The 21,181-nt window shown below is 40.8% G+C and overlaps 1 protein-coding gene across 1 annotated transcript in view; it reads left to right on the top strand.

Annotated features, from left to right (window-relative positions):
- Positions 1-21,181, top strand: part of cog5 (component of oligomeric golgi complex 5) — an 85,520-nt gene that overhangs the window by 49,125 nt on the left and 15,214 nt on the right. The window contains exons 8-12 of the mRNA XM_028570156.1: positions 4,001-4,160; positions 6,810-6,922; positions 7,019-7,096; positions 13,965-14,046; positions 18,473-18,677. Coding sequence (XP_028425957.1) covers positions 4,001-4,160; positions 6,810-6,922; positions 7,019-7,096; positions 13,965-14,046; positions 18,473-18,677 — 638 coding nt within the window. The remainder of the gene's footprint in view (positions 1-4,000; positions 4,161-6,809; positions 6,923-7,018; positions 7,097-13,964; positions 14,047-18,472; positions 18,678-21,181) is intronic.

Below are 21,181 nucleotides of genomic sequence, written 5' to 3'. Positions count from 1 at the left end.
TCACAACAGTCTGGTAAGTTCAGAAAATGACATCACTTTACTGTAATGCAGCCTTTAAAACCAGGAAAAGGCAACACTTATGTTATATTATGATATTACCATATCCAAAATCTAAGACGATATCTAGTCTCATATCACGATATCGATATAATATCGATATATTGCCCAGCTCTTCTTAGGACATATAAACATAAATGTAGACTTAACACACCCATATACATATCTATATATAATTATACCGGTCTACTCAAAGGTTTATGAATGCAGACATGGAGGGATGACTCACAGACCGCAGCTAGTACAATTTACAATATCCACGATGTAACATTATTCCTCTCAGCCACTTTCACCGCTAACTCCCAAAACGAAAAATCCTACCGTATCATCCGGTAGGGCTGGACCAAATATTCCACTATTCAGATAGTCGTTCGTTGGGTAGGTATTCAATTTTGGGATTTGAATATTTGCTTTTTTGCTGTTTTCTTTTTCTTTCAATACTGTAATATCCGAATCCTCAAAAAATGAAAAGGAAAATGAAATAAAATTAACCCTGAAAAAATGTGTGTCCATTCACTAAAATTCACCGGGTTTTTTTTTTACGGATTAAGCAGCTAAATGTCCTCTAGCCGCTGGCTAGTTTCAGCCAACTGAATGGACAGATGGAGTTTAATAGTGTGTTCACTCATTAATTCATTTGAATCACGTTTACTGAGGAAAAAAACTTGACTGATGCAGATCTTTTTATATTAAAAGCCTTTTTAGTCGCTTGTTTTTTTAAATATATACAACATCTGTGCAGGAAGTGTTGAGTTAATTCACAGTAGCTTAACACTAATGTGTGTGAATGTTTATCTGATGAGCAGGTGGCACCTTGTACGGCAGGAGTGTGTGCGTGTGTAGCTGGTGGTACTGTGTGAAGTAGTAGGATACCGGGACTCTACAACTTGCGGGCCTTGCTGGGTGACTCGCCGACCATTTTCTAAATCAGGCCTGATGCCAGAATGCATAAAAAGGCATCAAATTAGAGCTTGTGTATAAAAAAAAGTGCAAGGGGATGTTCAAATGTCCAACCTAAGCCCTGCATGTCCTCAAATCCAGTTTGAATTTCAAAGAAAAATAAGTTAGGGGCCCTTTAAATAATATATACTAAATAGTAATTCTTTTTTATTTATTAATTGGCCCTTGGCCTCCTGTCATTTTGCAAAAGTGTTCCCTGGTGCAAAGCAGGTATACATTTTTTCACTCTCACGTCTAGAGAAAAATAACAGTTTTTTCCAAAAACTGGACAGAAACTCACACACACACACACACTTCTCTCTCCTTTGTGTATTCCACCCTCAGTAGAAGTATTTTTAGCCTGACTACTGCTGGAGCAGCCTTGGCTAACAACTTCTGTCACTGTGTTATGTGTGTGGCCATATGGGGCTCTAGAGACAGAGACACACAAACACGTGTGCACACACACACATATATAAGGGATTTTCTTATTGTGTTTTTTATTATGTAAGCAGGTGGACATGCTGTGTGGGAGCCTCACCTCAGTGCTGTGATTGTGCCAGCAAAGACCATGTAGCCCATCTGTTCTGTCAACTCACATGACCCACGTAAAAAACCTCTCCTCTCAACATCTTTTCAGAAATATGATATAATATCAATTGAGCCCAGTGGCTAAAAGTTGCACCAAACAGCAACTCTAGGCAGTGTTCAGACGATGTGACGCGCTGCCTCACCAAAGTCCTTCTTTAAATGAGCAACTACATAAAGTGGGCAGCACCATCAGACCTGTCACTACTGCTAGCTACAGCAGCCAAGAAGCTCATCATCTCATAATGGGCATAAGTGTCTGTTTTACCGAAAGCTTAAATTGGCTCATGTTAATCATTTTTCCATCCATTTTGTGTCGCTTATCTGTGTCCAGTTATTGGGGAAGTACTGAAAAAACCTGATATATTAATAATTCAAGGCCACATCGCCACCAACAGATTTTCCATTGTACATTCATACAGCATGAGCGTGAAACGGGCGTTGAAGTGCATTCCAGGTATTAAAGGGTATTAAAAGGGTCTAAAAACATTTAACTTGGTGAACTCAGAACCCCCCCAAAAAACAATAAGAGTCATAGTATAATAATAGTGTTGTATTCTCCAGGTCAGGAGTATTGATCTAATGTATTATAGGCTACAACTCAGGGTCAGAAATTACCACCTGCCAGTGCAGTATTGATCTAATCTATTATAGGCTACAACTCAGGGTCAGAAATTACCACCTGCTATGTGGGTAAAATTGTCAAGGCCCCTTTTGCAGACAGGGAAAACACACAACAGATATAGAAGTTTGGTAAGGTTAGTGTATAATTGGATAGAGTGGAGTCAGAAAGTGGTTAGCCTAGCTAGTTTGACTGACAAGTGGGGAGTTGCAGATATTTACCCTCTGGTGGGTTGTGTCACCTGAGGGTCTTGAGCCACATGGGAGTCGTAGAGAGTCGTTTGGAGTTGTTGGGCGTCGTAGGGAGTCATAGGGAGTTGTTGGGATACGTTGGGAGTTGTAGGGAGTAGTTAGGAGTCATTGGGAGTCATAGAGAAACGTTGGGAGCCTTTGGGAGTTGTTGGGAGTCGCAGAGAGTCGTAGATAGGCCTGCGCGATAAATAGTTATAAAATTGCGATCTCGATTCGCCCCTGTTTGTGATTTAATTTTGAAATTACTTAGATATATATGTATATTTTTTCTCCCATTTAATTTATTGAAAGCATTTGACATTGACATGTTTTTAATTATGTAAAGACATGTTCAAGGAGTTCAGATAGAGCCTGTATCAGGGCCATATTTAGGTCAATGTGTTATGTCACTATTTTGGTAGCCTACTGTACTTAAATGGCCAATATGTGCTTTTTTTTCTTTATTCATTGAAGCCTCTATGTTTACAGGCTTGTGGTGATGCGCAATGTGCTATAGGTGCCCAAAAAAATAAATTTTTGGTACTGCCAATTTGTTTTGTTTTGTCATGGTTCATGTGTGCAATAACCATTACACTTCATGGGAAAACAAATTGTGGCAGAAAATCGTGATATCCATTCTAAGATAAAAAAAATCATGATTCATATTTTTCCCCAAATCGTGCAGGCCTAGTCGTAGGGAGACGTTAGGAGTAGTAGAAAGTCGTTGGGAGTCGTTGGCACATCCAGTCAAGGCTATCTCGTAGTGATACGTAACTCTGAACCAAACTTTTCCACCCAAGAAATAGCTTGAGAATGTAGCTTTCCCCTGAAACCACATCAGTCTTCCCTGTGCTGTGAGAGTTAACCAGAGAGATGCATCATTCTACCAACGTTTGTCAAAATCCAGTGAGTTTTGAAGGGAAACAACACTGATGTGTAATTCCTACACCACCCATGGTTCTGTTTTGTGAAACAGAAATATAGAAATATTTTCACTATTAATTAATCCGCATATTATTTTGTTGATTAACCCATTACTTATTTTATCTTTAAAATATCAGAAGATATTTCACAAAATGCCTATCACAATTTCCTAAAGCACAAGATGATATATTCAAATGGTTTCTTTTATTCTTTTTTCAAAGATATTCAACAGTCAGTGCAAAGTGTAATTTGTGTTTTCCTATCTCCTATTCTCTTCTCTCCTCTCGTTTCCTCCTCTTCTCTCTTGTTCCCTCCTCTTCTCTCCTCTCTTGTTTCCTCTCCTATCCTCTTCTCTCCTATACTCTCTTCTTTCCTCCCCATCTTTTTTCCTCCTCTTCTCATTTTGTTCTTGTCTTGGATTTGGCCTGCTACATTTTCACAGCTCTCCCTCATTAAATCAATGTAAGATGTATTTTTAGCTGCTGCTGTCACCTCTGTACTCACTGGAAAACTGAATGTGAGTGTGTGAAACTACCAGACCCATTAAGTTGATTTTATGCAGTTAAAAACAGCACCACAGATGCCTGCCAACTTAACTTCTCTCTTTCCCTCTGTCATCCTCTTTCCTTTTTTTGGTCAGAATCCGACCCAGGTTGGCACGGCCCTCCAGGTCTTCTATAACCTGGGCAGTCTACGAGAGACCATCAGTTCTGTAGTGGGGGGTTACAAGACCACCATACAGGACAACATCACTAGTGCTCTGGACATCAAGGGCCTGACACAGCCCACCAACCCCAGAGGTAAGACCCAAGGAGGATGGTTCTTAAAGAATTTTTGCTTATACAGTACACACAGAGCAACACTCACACACTGGATACATTGCCCTCATTTCTAAAAGGCAAAAGACAATGACATTTTATAATTTTCCAAAATAGATTAGTATAACATGGCCACAGAGAATAGTCAATTCTGGCTGGAAGGCGTGTGCTATTTTTATGGCTCTGATGTAGCGACCACATCATTGTTCTAATTAATGTGCACAATTCAGATAACCAGCCCTGATTAGGCTAAGGTTTCTTCCCCTGGCATTTTTCAGGACTATTTTTGAGGATTATATCACTAATAAAATAAGTCTGGTGATTCTATATTTTTTTCACAAAATCATAAAAAGACCCAAACCAGTGAATGTATCTACTAACAAGAATTGTGTGTGTATCACAGCCTGATATATCTTCTTCTTGTGCCATAGAGCTCCATTGTTGATTAAAAAAATGAGTGGGAGGATATAATAGCAAGTATTATTTTATTAAAAACATGATGGGACTACTTTCTTTACATGTTGCTTCAGGCTCAAGTTATTAGCCAAGATAACACTCAGGGCCAGATGTACTAACGCTTTTTCGCCCACTTAAGGCGTATTTGTTTCGCAACGTGCGGAAAAGCATGGCGAGGTATGTACAAACAGGCCGCACTGAGGTAAAACTCCTCGCTACATTACAAATATGTAAGCTGAAGTATCACAGCGTGCGCTTTCTGCGGGTTGGACATGACGCTGATAACGCTACATTAGCAAATGTACATACATCTGGCCCCCATAGTTTTTGTAGCTGACTTTATGTTGGGAATGAGGGGGCAAGGGAGTGGCTGTCTTTGTTGTGAGAGTGTTCTGGGCCAATGGAAAGAGCTTCTGTCTAGTCAGAATTACATTTTAGGAGGTTTTGAGACATCCTGCTTTTTATGTCATGTAGGCAGCTATGTAGTGAGGCTAATTTCCTGGTGTCAGAAGGTTTAAGTGACAGGTACAGCTGTGTATCATGTGCGTAGCTACGGAATGACAGGATGTGATGACGGATAATATAACCCAAGGGTAACATGTACATGGTAAACAGAACTGGTCCCAAGATTGATCCTTGTGGTATTCCATGTTAAGTCTAAGCAGTACATAATGTAAATTCCCCCAAGAGAAACCGAACATTTCCCGTTGGCTAAGATGAGGAAACCAGTCCAGGACAGTTCCAGTGATACACGCCCACTGTTTTAGTCTGTCTATAAGGATGAAATAGGAAACGCTACTATGAAGAAATTAAGAATTTTGTCACAGTCAGCTGGAGAAGAAATGTTCGCAGTAGCCAGAGGAGAGTTTACAAGCTGATTGATAGTATTAGACAGGATTCTCTGGCTATGCTGGTCCGTGCCTTCCTTCACCTTGTAATTGTATGAAGTAAGTAGCTATTTGAGCATCAAATAATGCACCAGCAATTTACTAGATGTTTGGCCTTTCTACAGGTTCTTTTGAGGCTACAAATTTCCTTATACATCCATGGGGTTATTTTGACAGTGGATGTAAATAAGTTTTGAAAGGAGCAACCACGTCCAGTGTAGATAGGCATATCTGATTAAAGCAAGGCCGCCCAATTTGGGGCCTGCAGGCCAAGTTTGGCCTATGCTCCTTTTGTTTTGGCTTGCCATGGCATTTAACATGCTCATGCTTATTCTCCTCTTATTTTGAAAGTGCTATAAAATCCTAACTGTAGTGACTCCGAAACATACATTTTGTGCAGCTAAAAAATACTTAATCTGTGTTGTACGGCAATGTAAAGCACAGTGCTGTTAAACTTCCCAATAATTACTGTATGGTCGGAAACAGAAAAATAAAAACCTTAATGGAGAGACTGTCTAGATTCAAACCAAGTGTGAATTATAGGTCTAGTGTGTATCCACAGTTGTGGGTTGGATCGTGCACATGTTGGACAACATTTTAGGACTCGTTAACATTTAGGAACTCGGTTGTAGAACTACTTGAGGTGTTGTCAACATGAAAGTTAAAATCCCCAACGATCATAATTTTGTCCTACTTAACAACGACGGAGGCTAGGAATTCAGACAGTTCTGTAAGAAACACAATGTTAAAAGTGGGGTGTTGATAAATGACAATACAGAGAACTGGAATTAATTTCAGACATCATTCCCTCAACACTTAAAATGATTTTGGAAAATTACAGCAGGGTCTCCTCCATGGCCACTTGCCCTAGGGGAGCTGAAGAATTCATAATAATAACCCAGTTTTTAAATGGCTGTGATCACCAGTAGGAAACAGTGGGTTTGAAGCAGAGAACCTGGTTTCCCAGCAGGAAAGCTGGGAAGAATTGAGAGATGGATTAACACGCAGTTGGTTTTGGTATTTTCCTTGGATTTGATGATGATAAAAAACATATAGAATAACATCAGACTTCTGCTATGAAATTAGCAATTGAATAAATGTATCATGGTCTGAAGAAAATCTTGAGAGGCATGACAGAAAAGCTCCTCTTATTGGCTCCTGCAATTGTACGAAGAATCATAAATGCTTTTTTGTGTCAGCTGTGTTGTCAGTTGGGAAAATGGGATGAATCATATCACATATCAACAAACAAACAAAAAGCTTACACATAGTGAATCTGTCCCCTCAGGTGCACCAGGCAGAGCAGTGCTGCCAACACCTGGCAACACAGCAGCTTTCCGTGCTGCTCTGTGGACCAACCTGGAGAAGCTGATGGACCAGATATGTGCTGCGTGCAGACAGGTACACGCTCCCTGAGACCCGCTTTTATGCACATTAAAAACAAAAGCAGTCAGCAGGACTGATGAGATAGAAATAACATTTCCGCATATTTTCCAGGTGCAACATTTGCAGAAGGTCCTGATGAAGAAGAGAGACCCTGTAACTCACGTGTGCTTCATCGATGAGATCATCAAGGTGGGTGGGCAACCCTCCTCTGGTTTTGGTGTAATAGTAATATTTATAGCTGCAATCAGGACAACAGTCACAAGTCTCCAGTCTGGCTACAGAGTTATTAAATAATAGAAAATAAAAGTTTCTCACAATCACTGTAAAATATCCACACACATTCATGCCTGCTGTCGCCTCTAAGTCACCATCTAGTACACGTTACACAGCAGACTACACATGACAGCTTAATTATATGACCAGTACTCCTAGGCAGGAATACTACTACCTGACCCCAGGTTATTATGTGTTCATTTGATGACAATGCATGCACAATTTAAACTAAAATAGCTTTCAGTATCAAATGAGTTTTAATGAAAATGTTCAAATCAAGAAGGTTGCTTTCACATTTTAGAATGCGTTGTTTTAAACAGACATTTTATAAACAAACATGGAGGATACGAGCTTGATGTTATGTGCTTCATAGTCACTTGGCAAGTGTCCATTATACCTAAAAAGTAAAAAAAATAAAATGATATTGTCAAATCATAACAGAAGTTATCACTGGAATTTGTACAAATTAATGAGACAAATAAGAAATTTAAACTTTTAACAGGCATTTAACATCTCTGTGATGTCACTGTTGGGACTGAAGCTCACAAGTTTGAAAATATCATATTTAGGGCTGTGTACCGAATTCAATACATTTTAAGCACCGACCGAATTGCCCACCGGGGGTTAAAAGAATACAGCAGAGGCAGGGATATATAGACCAGAAAGTGTCATATATATATATATATATTATGTTTTAACAGCTGTATACTACTATCCCTGTATGGATGTGATATGATTTCTATCTTTGTTGTCGGTCTGGCTCAGGTTAAACTCTTTGTGAAACATGAACAAACACAAACAATGAATGCCACAGAACTTTCTTTTATTCTCCAGTTTGACAGTTCTAACAGAAAAAGAACATAAATGAACTACTTTAACGTACCAGCGTTTTAGGCAGTATCGCAGCTGATACCGATAGAACATCTCTACTTAATAGTAGTAGTAGTATCAATAGTAATCATGGCAGCCATTAAAGGACAAATCCGTCTTTGTCAATGTCTTTCATAGAGGAAATAACATATCTTTCAGAGTTGACCTATCCGAACATAGACCGGTTTTAGTCAGTCTATGCCGTAGACATATATAGTTTCCGACTGGGAACCCAGAACTTCCGACATTCCACGTCAAATTTAACACAACATAGTCCGTGCCCCTCGCCTGGCATCATGGCGGTACCAAAAGTCGGAAAAGAAAGCAACAGAGTCCTATTTGATTATGACTGTGTCAGATAAAAGCAAATGCCACGCAGTGGAAGGTGGTAAAATATGTGGACAATTTATTAAAGGGAAAAATCCCACGAATTTGAAAGTACATTTGAGAAGCACACACAAGAAGGCTAACCTAGCTTACCTTAACAGTGTAAAGGAGAACGCAAAGCCCCCTTTCCCCGAAACAGAAGCTAACCCTGGTACAGGGCATGGATGTATGCGTACAGGGTAGGCCTGCATAATTCAGGGAAAAATATGAATCAAAAATTTTTTGATTTTTTTTTTTTTTAGCTTAGAATTGATATCAAACTGAATATGGCCCTGAACATGGCTGTAAATAGGCTAATTAAAACTTCTTCAATTAGCGTCTTCCTTGCCTTGTACGGCTTCATCGTTTTGCACTTTGTGGTGAGGTTTGAGGTGCTGGTAAAGTCTTGCGTCATCAGACTGACCCTCGTCGTCTTGCTTGAATCCAAAATACTTCCACACCACCGAATGGGAGCCTTTTTTCGGAACAAGTTCGGTTTGAGACCGAGTGGTTGGCTGATTCTCGTCACTAGTACCTGGGTTTTCATCAATATCCATTTGGTTTATTTCTGAACTACCGTGCTCGCTCGACAAATGAAAGTGACTAAAAGGCGCTTTGTCATTGGCTGAGGGTGAAGACCTGAAAGTTTTTTTTTTTTAAGTCATTTAAAAATTAAATCGTGAATCGAGATCGCGATATAACGATTTATTGTGCAGGCCTAGTACAGGCAGCATGACGGAGACAACCGTAGGACAGAAACAGAAGCTAACACCGGTACAGGGCGTGGATGTATGGGTGCGGGGCGTGGATGTATGGGTACGGGGCGTGGATGTATGGGTACGGGGCGTGGATGTATGGGTGCGGGGCGTGGATGTATGGGTACGGGGCGTGGATGTATGGGTACGGGGCGTGGATGTATGGGTGCGGGGCGTGGATGTATGGGTGCAGGCGTGGATGTATGGGTGCGGGCGTGGATGTATGGGTGCAGGCGTGGATGTATGGGTGCAGGCGTGGATGTATGGGTACGGGGCGTGGATGTATGGGTACGGGCGTGGATGTATGGGTACGGGGCGTGGATGTATGGGTACGGGGCGTGGATGTATGGGTACAGGGCCAGGCAGCATGGCAGAGACAACCGCAGGACAGAGAACACTACAGGAGGGCTTTCACCGGCGACCCGATAGCTGCTGGTTAGTAAAAGGGAAGCGTGGGTTAATATGTGGATTGATTCTGGGATGTCTACACAACTGTGGGAGTCGATTGACTTCAAATAGTTTGACACTTTACTCGAACCAAAGTTCAAAACACCTGTTGATGTCTGTCGTCTTTAGTCCGTTGGCTATTTAGTTTTTTTTCCTGGAACACGTCACTTACACATTTGCACTTACTGTGGCATCTTGTGTAGACTGTTTACATATTTGTGCTCATCATCATATGTACATTTTATGTACTGTAGTTATTGTTGAATACATTGTGAATACATATTTCTAAAATTGTAGTTGATGATTACACAATACTTTTTCTGACCTTTTTGAATCCCCCGACACACGTGTTATTAACCCCTAGGTTCATTTTGCGCCGGATTTGTCCTTTAACACATCATCATGACTATCATCAGCATCTCACTCTTACCTCCACAGAAACCTAGTTGTACAAATCAGAGCGTGAGACTGTTGCTATGGAAACAAAGCTCTCACCAATTACCCAGAGGCGGCGGTGTGAGTTGGAGACCTAATGACATGTCTAAATGCAAGGCTCCGCTGCAGGGCAGCTGCACTATCACTCTGCCATGTGTCCACCGAAGAACTGAACAAACACATTGTTCTACTGTCAGCGGTCACATCTTAACAGTAGCTGCATCAAAATAAATATATTTACACTGGAGGAGAAGGAGATACAGAAAAGCACCCGAGAAGAGCTCTAACTCATTATGAGGAAGACAATATTATTATATACGGTAGTCGACCCAGCCATCCCCAGGGATTTTTTTATGCCTAGTTACACAGGTCAGTACTGTACGCTACTGTGCACTTTTTCTCTCCTCAGTCCGGGTATCACTTATTTTGTCCTCGCCTCGATCCTGGTTTCTTCCTGTAATAGGAATTAAGTCACCGCCCACTCATTCTACAGGGAGAGACAAACCGACTCTGGTGGACAGACCTGGAGAAGATCATTCCTACTTTATTTCCTCCTGGTTTGAATATTGTAGTTTCCGACATTCAGCTCTCAGCAGGAGAAAGATCTCATGTGCTACTGCTCATGCAGAACACGCTCCGAGAGATAAGACTGTATTACTCTAGTCCCTGATGCCCGGCTCTGGTTTCCTGTCAGTTTTACAACTACATTTTCAGATGATAATGCTGGTTGTGAGATTAGTGTGTACATGAACAATGTTTACATGAACTGAACTTTGGGGATCAAAGAAAAGCCTCACAGTATTATTCACAGTATCTATTATAATGGCAACTTATGCTCTAAAAGTAACTATACAACAGGCTTCTTTTAGCGCATCAAAAGAAAATTTTGGTTGACACCACGTGGTGCTATAGTGTGATCAGGCGCCGGCTTCAAAACTCTGATTTGTTAAGTCTAAAAGCTGCTTAATTTCTTCCTTTAAGGTCTGGGGCCTCATCTGTAGTAATTATAAACTAGTGTTTCTATTCTTACTCTTACATTGATGTAGTTATTGTAAAACTATTTTAGACAAGAGTTTTTATAATGAAATAGTTAATTATTCTGTTTTGTTCTGAAGCAACCATACATGCCATAAAGAATGTGAATAGCTGAACATTCCAGTCATATGTTATTCTCAAGCTACATTTACATTGTTACGTTTTGGTATTTAAGCAGAGTTTTGAGCCAAAAGCGTGCGAACAAGTGTTTTTATCTCCAATAGAAGAACTAATCTCCGTTTAAACTAACACGCCCAAACCTCATATCTCATCAACACTCTCCTATACTGGGCAGGAGGCAGCATGTATAGTCCGCCCGCTGCTGGTAGTTGCCGTGGTAACGTTAGTAGTTTAGTCTCAGAGAACGAGACAACATGACCCATTTAGGCGGAAAAATATTGGCGTCAGTGTTGCTAAAGGTCTGCGGCCGTTGAGACTGAAACGCAACCCCGCAGATTCCAAACCAAAAGGGGTCAGAAGTGTTTCCAAATGTTTCCGGTTTAGGGGCTCGGAAACGCCAGAGCAGGGGGAATGAGAGGAGGAAAGACCAGAGCAGGGGGAATGAGAGGGGGAAGTGCCAGAGCAGGGGGAGTGAGAGGGGGAAGTGCCAGAGCAGAGGGAATGAGAGGGGGAAACACCAGAGCAGAGGGAATGAGAGGGGGAAACACCAGAGCAGGGGGAATGAGAGGTGGAAATGTCAGAGCAGGGGGAATGAGAGGTAACCTGACTCCGCCAGATGGATTGCTTCGCATTTGCTCGGCATATCCATCTGGGAACTTTCCGTTGGAGAACTTTTGGGAAGGGGCGGAATACTGGTTATTTGATTGGATGAACCATCTGTCTATCACCTATGTTGGTGATAGACGGGGCCAAATCAACCAATCAGATCCACGAAGCGTATGAAAATACAACCACAAGCCCGCTGCTGCAGGCAAAGCATAGCTCGTAAGCTCAGCATGCAAGCAACATGTCGGTAAAGGATATTTGCCGTTTGTGTAACGAGAATTTAGGAATGAAAGGCACCATTTCAGGTTCCCGGACCATATTCCAAAAGAAGGATCCAAGAGAAAAAAAGCATTAGCGAGCGGCTAACAGAATTAGGGCTACCGCTGGCTGATAATACTGGTTAGCTGATTGGATAAACCGTCGGTCTATCACCACCTAATCCACCTCAAAACCAACGCTGATTGGCCCGGTCGTTTGGCAAATGGCTCCAATTTTCTCTGTCAGAGCAGGGGGAATGAGAGGGGGAAATGTCAGAGCAGGGGGAATGAGAGGGTGAAACGCCAGAGCAGGGGGAATGAGAGGGTGAAACACCAGAGCAGGGGGAATGAGAGGGGGAAACACCAGAGCAGGGGGAATGAGAGGGGGAAACGCCAGAGCAGGGGGAATGAGAGGGGGCCTCTACAACAAACTCCCCTCTTCTGGTTTCAGTCTTTCCTCTAGAGAGCAGAGATTTTCTCCCATTCAGGCCCAAGAGCATGACTGAGGTCCAACACTGATGTCGGGTGATCAGGCCTGTCTCACAGTTAACTCAGTTCCTCCCAAATTTGTTGGATGGATGGGGTTGAGGTCAGGGCTGTGTACAGGCCACTCAAACTTCCACATCAAACTGGGAAAAGCATTTCTTAATGGAGCAGGCTTTGTGCACAGGGGCATCATCATGTTACAACAGAAAAGGGATACACTGCTGATACAGAGTTGGAAGCACAGGATTTTCTGATACATCATGGTGTGCAGTAGCATTAGGGTTTCCCTTCATTGGAACTAACAAGCCCCACACCAAAGGCTGTTGTTTCTGTTCTTTTCTATTTCACTCACATGCAGTCGGTCCACCAAGAAAGAAAAATGGAGTCACACATATTTGTGGAAGTGTAGAAACTGACGATGTGGTGAATCGGAGTTTTCTGTTGCACGACTAAAACTACTTTTGAATGTACACATGTTCCACCAAAACAAGTTCGTTCCTGAGACTATTTAGCAGAGGCACCGTGGCTCCGCTCGGTGCTTAGCACCGCCCAAGACGATTGTGATTGGTTTAAAGAAATGCCGAAAATGCTCCTGAAATGCTTTGTGGACTAAACAGACCTTTCTCCACAGCGCTTTGGAAGAAGGTCTGGCAATGCGAGACCAGAGGAGAATACACAGACACACCTGTCCAATCCCATTAAATAATTAAAGAACTTTCCTTCAGGCTCAGTGTGTTGAACTGTGAGTGTGTGTGTGTGTTGGTGTGTATAACAACACTTACTGCTCTTTTTCTTCTCTATTAGTAGTTACACAGAGCTGTTGTTCACAGGCTTTGAGTTTGGTCGGTCTAATATTTTATGATGAAGGATGTCTGCACTAACTACTCCAGTGATAGCAGTATTAATGATGGTTGTGATGTTTAGTGATCATTGTAATTACCTTATTAAATATTGTGATTGCAACGATTAAGGATTATTTGTCTCAATTTCAAAATAAATTGCACTTCTGCACATCAACACAAATTTCAGTTAGTTCAAAAAAGAGCCATTTTCTAGAGCGTTAACTTCACCTACTATTGTTTTGTAATTTTCAAATTATAAAACGATCATTGCTGTGTTGTTTTGGAGTGCAGCTACCATCCTGAGATCACATTTCAGTTTGGTTTACAACACAAAACACCCAAATGCTCTCTGCTTGTATCTCCACCTCAACTGCTAATATCCTTCCTCAAACATCTGCATTCAGATATTTGAAGCCAGTTTGCAAGTCTCTTTGATTTTTTATTATTTTTGGGTACAAAAGGTATCAGACAGAAGGTGTTTCCTATCAACTCACCAGCTCAAGTCACTCACAAAGCAAGGATACACCATCATTCTTGTGTTTCTCTTCTCTCTTCCTGATGACAGGATGGTCAGCCTGATATCCTCTACACCTTCTGGAATGATGTAACCAAGACACTTAGTGAGGAGTTTCACAGAGCAACTGAAGGTAAGACTGCTAAAGCTGCCAATTCAAAGGAAAGATAAATTACTCAGAGAGTTTCAATCTGTAAAAGGTCTCTAAGACTAGCAGTAGATAGCTGCTTCAACAGCACAAACAACTAGTGGGAGGTCTCATTTAGAAAGCCATAATCATCAGGCTGTCACAGGAGCTCAGTTATCAGCAGGAAATCAATGGGGCTGCAAGTAATACAAGGCCTGTTGATCATGGAGCTATCAGAGCACACAGCAGTCTTTTTGAACCAGTGTTGGCCTGTTGTACAACCTTAGTTTGTATTAAAGCAAAATTGTGTAAGAATTGGTGTTTTTTGCGATTTGGCGGCCCTACAGTCCCAGAGTGCAAATTACTTGTACACCGCTGCCGTAAATATGGATTGTAAACCAGCTCTGTGTCATTTTCATGTGGGCAAGGTGAACAGGGTTTGGATTCCCTCCGTGATGCGTTTCCCGTCATCCGGCGGATCTCGGCAGACCTACGCTGCGTCGGGACCTCTGTGCACTGGCGCCACGGAGGGAAGCCTAACACCCTCTGCCCACACTGCCATGACACGGAGCTGGATTTAAATCAGAAAAATGTGTCTTTAAAGCTAAAGTTGGTAGATTTTTATAAAAAAATATGTTTTTGTCATACTTGCTCAAACTGTCACTATATTCTACTTGAGAAAGATAGTCTGTGTGTAATGGAGACTTGATAATTCGGACTGTAGCTGGTTGGGTATATGTGAGAAGTGCAGTTGGATGCTCTGATGCTATCTTCAATAGATTTATTTACTGCAGGCAAATGATTGTCAGTGTCAGTGTGTGGTTCTACAAAAATACAAGTGAAAAGAACATATCAGCATACAAGTACAAACAACAGTGGGGACAGGATGCAATCATTAAGGCTAGTTAATGATGATTATATACCTAACTTAATTAACTAGCTGCTTATACCAAATAACCAAACCAAATAACCACAATCGTATACATCAGCTCCTTATTAGATTAAACAGCCTTCTTGCTGCTGTGGTCTCAGTCTCAACTCAAAACATAGTTCCATCTTACCCAACCATTGTGAACACTCCAATAATAATGACATACTATTATGTAAGTACACACAATATTAGTGTAATACTTATAATACTAAGCATTAGCATGCAGCTGGCTAACTTTATGCTAGCATACTGCATTGTAACTGAATATCCCAGAACATACAACATCATTATAAACCTAAGGTCCTGAAATACATGTATAAATTTCACACCAGTGTACTCAAAACGTCTCTGAACGCACACATGCACGGATGACGACACAGATGACAACTATACACTTCAGAAATATCTACGAGGCATTTCTCTCAGCACTAACTCAAAAACAAAACTTATCAGCCAGCGCATGCAGGTGTCCTCTCTGCAACCCCAAAACAAAGGCACTGATTGGCTGATCCCCGCCACCCAAATTGTTGAGACATAAGTCTGATTTTGCATTTACGCATTCCAACATCTTTTTCTTTTCTCCTATTGCTGAAGTCCAACATGAAAACAAATGAGAGCGTGTGCATCCAAAAGCTAAGTCAGTTGTCATTAAGAGAAAATTATCATTTTTAAGCTAAGTGCCTCTCAGGAATTGTACAGTTTGGAATGGGTTCTAAATGGGAGCTGATTATTGTTTTGTCTCCCTAATCATCCCTCTCTTATTCCTCCATCTCACCGGAGTCTCTCTGCAATCAGTTGTGAAATAAAGCAACAAATAAAATGCCATTACCCCTTTTCAAAGAAGTTTAAAAAATATATAAATGAACGAAGGTTGTATGAGTGAATCTTTCTAAGAGTAGGGAAAAAGAAATACTTAATAATGCTAACGACATCTCTCTCTCTCTCTCACTCACTCACTCACTCACACACACACACCAGAGTTGTCTGATTACACAGAATAACAAAGTGAGAACAGGAGAGGCGGATTTGGCTTCTTGCTAACATACTAACTGGCACTTTACTGAAGTGTGTGTGTGGGTGGTTTGGTGTGTGTGGGTGTGTGTGTGTACGCAAGCTGTGTGCTAAAGATATTCTGGAACAAAAATAAATAAGCAAAAGGATGACATACTCGCTTGTTAATATGTGAGTAATATAGAGGCTTTAATATATGATTACTGATTGTCCTCAGTTTCCATTTTCTCTCTCCAAAGTTCAAAAATACACCTACACGTCTAAAGCTCACTGATTAACACATTTAGTTATCATATCTAGTCAGTATCTCATGTTTAGTCCGTACACAACAATGTAAAACCAACTTTTGTGGTTTAAGGGGGAGTTGCACTATTTCTTGCTGATAAAGGTCAGGTGCAGTGACTATGTACGGCTTCCTAGAGTCTTGTCATTGCAATGAGGTTGCCAGGTTTGGTACCATCTTATCTGGCAACCTACTGGAGACACTGTACAGAAGTGCCGGGTTGATGGAAAAAAAATATTGTTCCTAATAACCTTAGTTCTCCTAAAACCACAAATTGTAATTTTTTTCAAATTTCTGTTGGTGTATGTATCAAACACACAAGATGCAATGCGTTAATCATTAAGCTTTAGGGTTAGCCAGTCCAATTTAGGGCTACACACAGACCATGTCGATGGTACATTGTGGTTATTTTGTCATATTTGATTTTGCTAACATCATGTGATGTTACCGCACAAGCTGTATGGACGAAAACAACATTTAAACAGTTGTAGGTGCTATTTTGTCTAGAAGTGGAATATACATGGTCGGTCTAAATCAGGGCTATAGCCAAGCCGTTGAAATGACGGCAATCGGTTGTTGTCAGTCACGTGTGTTTATTGTCTGTGATGTCACCGAGTCGCCATTATGGTGGTTTAACTACAGCAAGCTACAGCAAGCCGTACAGTAAACAACACCAGTAATAACGTTATCCGACCCACTAAATCGTCAAACTGAAGAGGCAAAATATGAGAATACCATACCGAGACAAACTCGGCAAAGATTGAGTTTGGCTTGGTTATTTGGCTAAATTGTCCACTTACAACATAGATCCTTCATTAACAACATTGATCTGATGGCACCGCCGTCATGGAACTGTGATGATATCAACAAAAAAATAATATATAAAGAAACGAGTTAAAGTGAATGAGGGGTAGGAAACATTACAAGCTTCGGCTCTATCCTGCTCCTTTTCAGACTATTTTTTTAAATTAGAAATTGCAATAGTATTTTTAATATTAGTTGTAAACACTGTATGGATATTGTTCTTTTTCCTTTGTGTGTTACTACACACTTTTTATTTTATATGTATGGGTATGTGTGTGTGTGTGTGTGTGTGTGTGTGTGTGTGTGTGTGTGTGTGTGTGTGTGTGTGTGTGTGTGTGTGTGTGTGTATATATATATGTGTGTGTGTGTGTGTGTATATGTGTGTGTGTGTGTGTATGCATATGTGTGTATATATATATATATACTATAACTATAATAATAATACTATAACTATATATATATATATATATATATATATATATATATATATATATATATACATACATACATACATACATACATGGGTACATACTGTATGCGTATATATATTTTGTTTTTAGTTTTCAAAAAAATAAATAAAAACTCTTCATTTTCGTCACCTTCCATCTTTTCTTAACCTTTTTGTCTCGGATGGGTGCAACTGAACCGCGCATCAATGAGAGGACTCAGAGGAACTAACCCTGCAAAGCCAGGGGTTTAAGTGGGCTGGAACTAGAGGTGTTGAAATTAATCAAATAATCGATGCATCGAATCGTGGACATGGATAATCGGCCGGCTCATAATCCATTATTTCTGTTTACAATTTAATGTAGGCAACAACCTTTCTAACAACCTTTCTGTTTACATATTCTGGTATGTTTTGCACATTCAGGAAGTGCCATGTGCTCAGTGCTGTATAGTTTTATGTATCCAATTTATTTAGTATTAGAGCACTGCAGAATGTTTTGTTTTTGAAGCTTGAAAAGCTATGAATTAAATATCCTACATGGCTTTAATAGAAATTGAGATATCGTGCAAAATTGAATCGCTGACATGATAATTGTAATTGAGGCATTATATCAGCACAACGTACTTACATTTACTTAACGTCTGTTCAAGGGGGAGCTTTCACCTCTAATAAAATGCTGAATAGTTTAATGAATAATAATGCATCATATTCTATGCATTCTGCACTAAACCCATCCAGCCTCCTTTCTCTTATACTCAAATTGTTGGGTTGCTTAGGGGTCCTTCTGGAACTTATTTCTGGGTACAATGGTTCTGGAGAAAGCTAAGCAGCAATACCACAGGCAAAGCAATCAGCCTATTCCAAACGGGCACGTTTTCAACGGGCCCTGCACTAGTTGTATGTATAAGTATAAAGCGGTTCCTCACTGCCTGTGCCGTTTTTTTTCTCTCTCTAGCTTCGTCCTTCCTAAAGCAGGCGTTTGAAGGAGAGTTTCCTAAGCTGTTGCGACTGTACAACGAGCTGTGGCGCCGCCTGCAGCAGTACAGCGCCAGCCTCCAGGGGGCGCTAACAAGCAGCGGAGGAATGGACGCGTCTCTGGACATCGCCAGCACAGAGACAGACAGCCAGGACCTCTTCACACACGGAAAACAGGACTACAAGTGAGCTGACACAAAGACAGCAACACAATCAGAGCCACTTCAGAGTGTGATCACACCTGCAGGCTATTTTGTTTGGTGTGAAGCAGGGGGAGGAAGTTTATTTTGGAGCATATTTGTGCTTTGTTTAGATTAACACTTTAATTACAAGTTCAGTTGTAAGTGAACAAGCACTTGTAAAGGCTTCCTCAACTAACAAGCAAGAGTTCTGGTCACCTGTGATCCATGTCCAGTGCCAGAACCTGTAACTGCAACCTGTTCTCGCTCCCAACTCGTAAAATACTGACGCTTGGTCAGTGGCTCTCAGCGTCAGATATACTGACACTAAATCCCCCTTTAGCGTCTGTATGGGATGCAGCGGGCAGAGCAGCAGCTCGACTGCGGCACTACATGATGATGTAGTATTAAGCGAGACACCAGTAGAGAGTTGTATTAAGAGGGACAAGCGAGTAGTATAAAAGACCAGAAATCCACTAAAACGTACATTTTATAACCCCACCCACCATCTTTTCCTAAAACTAACTGTACCGTTCTTGTGCCACATGTCAGTTAAACGTACGTCCTGACCCAGAGCGCCAAAAAATTTGAAAAGAGTCACGACCAAGCGCATCTATATATGACGCCAAAGGAGACTTTTAGTGTCAATAACAAATGTCAAGGCACCTGACAAAGGTTGCTTTCCGACGCGATGGGAGTGAGATCTGTGTTGGTTACTAGCTGAGCATGATGGACTCGTCTGATCTTTGGTGGAGTATGATACTCAAGGTGTCTGGACAGACCCATCCCCAGTAGGGGTCTCTCACGTTCATGTCTAACAGCTGTTGAATTCTTTCAGGTTCAGGTCAGTTTTGTGCTGGACAGACCTTTCTTGGGTGGTGGAAGACCTGCAGTTCATTAGCCTGACAAGCCAGACCCACATCAAGATGTTTCCACTTTTCCAACCATCACAACTCTAAAGAAATAAACACATAGTTTACTGATTTACATGAGAAAATATGTTGGCTCTAAAAGTACAAAATTATAGAAAGGATCCCTTCAGAGATAGACCTTTAAAACCTCTTTAAGACCTTTCTGTTTAACCAGAAACAGCTCTGAAGTCGCTAGCGCTAAACCCACCAGACTCCATTTAAAAAAAGAATACTTTTAGTGTGTATAGAGCCAACATATTTTCACATGTAAATCAGTAAACTATGTGTTTGTTTCAACCAAAACTAGAATTGTGATGGTTGGAAAAGTGGAAAGACGACCCAAAACGGCTTTTCATAGTTTTATTTTGTTTCTTTCGACTTGGAATGAAGAGATTGTTGTTCCCTTCAGTCACTTAGACACAAAAACAGTAAACGCCAAGTTACTTGAAGTTAGTTTAAATGATAAACTAAATAACACCAAATAAGGACTATTTTAAAATACGGAGCTCCCGTCTGTTGCTATTCAACTGCTGCTGCAAACAGCTGCCCAGCTGGACGCATTAATTCATTGAATGCATTCATACTCAGAGCAGGTGAGTGTCGCTAATACCTCACTTTTGTGTTGATTTAGTTGAAAGCATGTGTAATTAGTCAGCTGTCAGATTTTTAATCAGGTAAATTAATAACGGCAATAAAAGTCCAGCTCCACAGTAAAACAATGTCCAAACGAGATACATTTGACAATACTAAAGCCCAGGCACAAATTGCTAGATTTTTGATTATTACATTGTTTTACAATGCATTGCATAGCAGGAACACAGGGGCTGCGTCTGAAAACCCTCCCTATTTACTATATGTATCAGTCCCTCCAGAAAAAGGCGATTATGCGATCACATAATTCCATGCATAATCAGCCAAAGTCCACATATTTATGCGGGGGCCTAATTTTTTCAAATACGCCGCACTTTGGGTGCATAAATTGCAGATTTTCGCGCAAAATATGCGGGGCTTGCATGATTTCATAATCCCTGCATTTTCGTTGCAAAAAAAAGTCACATTTTCACACAAGAGCAGCCATTTTCCCCTGTTGCCATGGGAACGTTATGAAGTGACGTAATTACGTGACATGAATATTGTCGAAAAGCTGGGTGTTGGGGGGGAATCACTTTTTTTTTTTTTTTCATCAAACATTTCATCACATACAATTGCATAAATATCCCGCATACTGCATCGCATTTTTTAAGAAAACGTGCCGCATAATCAAGGATTTTTGCCCGCAACAATCACCAAAAAACTCTTTTCTGGAAGGACTGATGGGGATAAATATTATGGTTTACTTTTTTCTAACATCCCCACAATGCAATGCCTCATGTTTTGTAGATATAAATGTTCCCATTATGTGACACACTACACATGTCAGTGATGACACAAAACGATGATGAAGTGGCCAAAATCTCAACTGATAAGTCTATTAAGATAATGTGAGTTCATTGAGAATAGGTGTGTCGAGTTCCAGTCTTGTTACCTTATACAAGGAAGAACAAACCATCATGTGACCTATTAAGTTTAGGTATTGGCGTTGGTATCAGGAGAGAAGAA

The sequence above is a fragment of the Perca flavescens genome, chromosome 23 (genome assembly GCF_004354835.1).
Source record: "Perca flavescens isolate YP-PL-M2 chromosome 23, PFLA_1.0, whole genome shotgun sequence".
Classification (NCBI taxonomy): domain Eukaryota; kingdom Metazoa; phylum Chordata; class Actinopteri; order Perciformes; family Percidae; genus Perca; species Perca flavescens.
The sequence above is the reverse complement of the archived record's forward strand: the minus strand, read 5'-3'. Positions and strand labels throughout refer to the sequence as shown.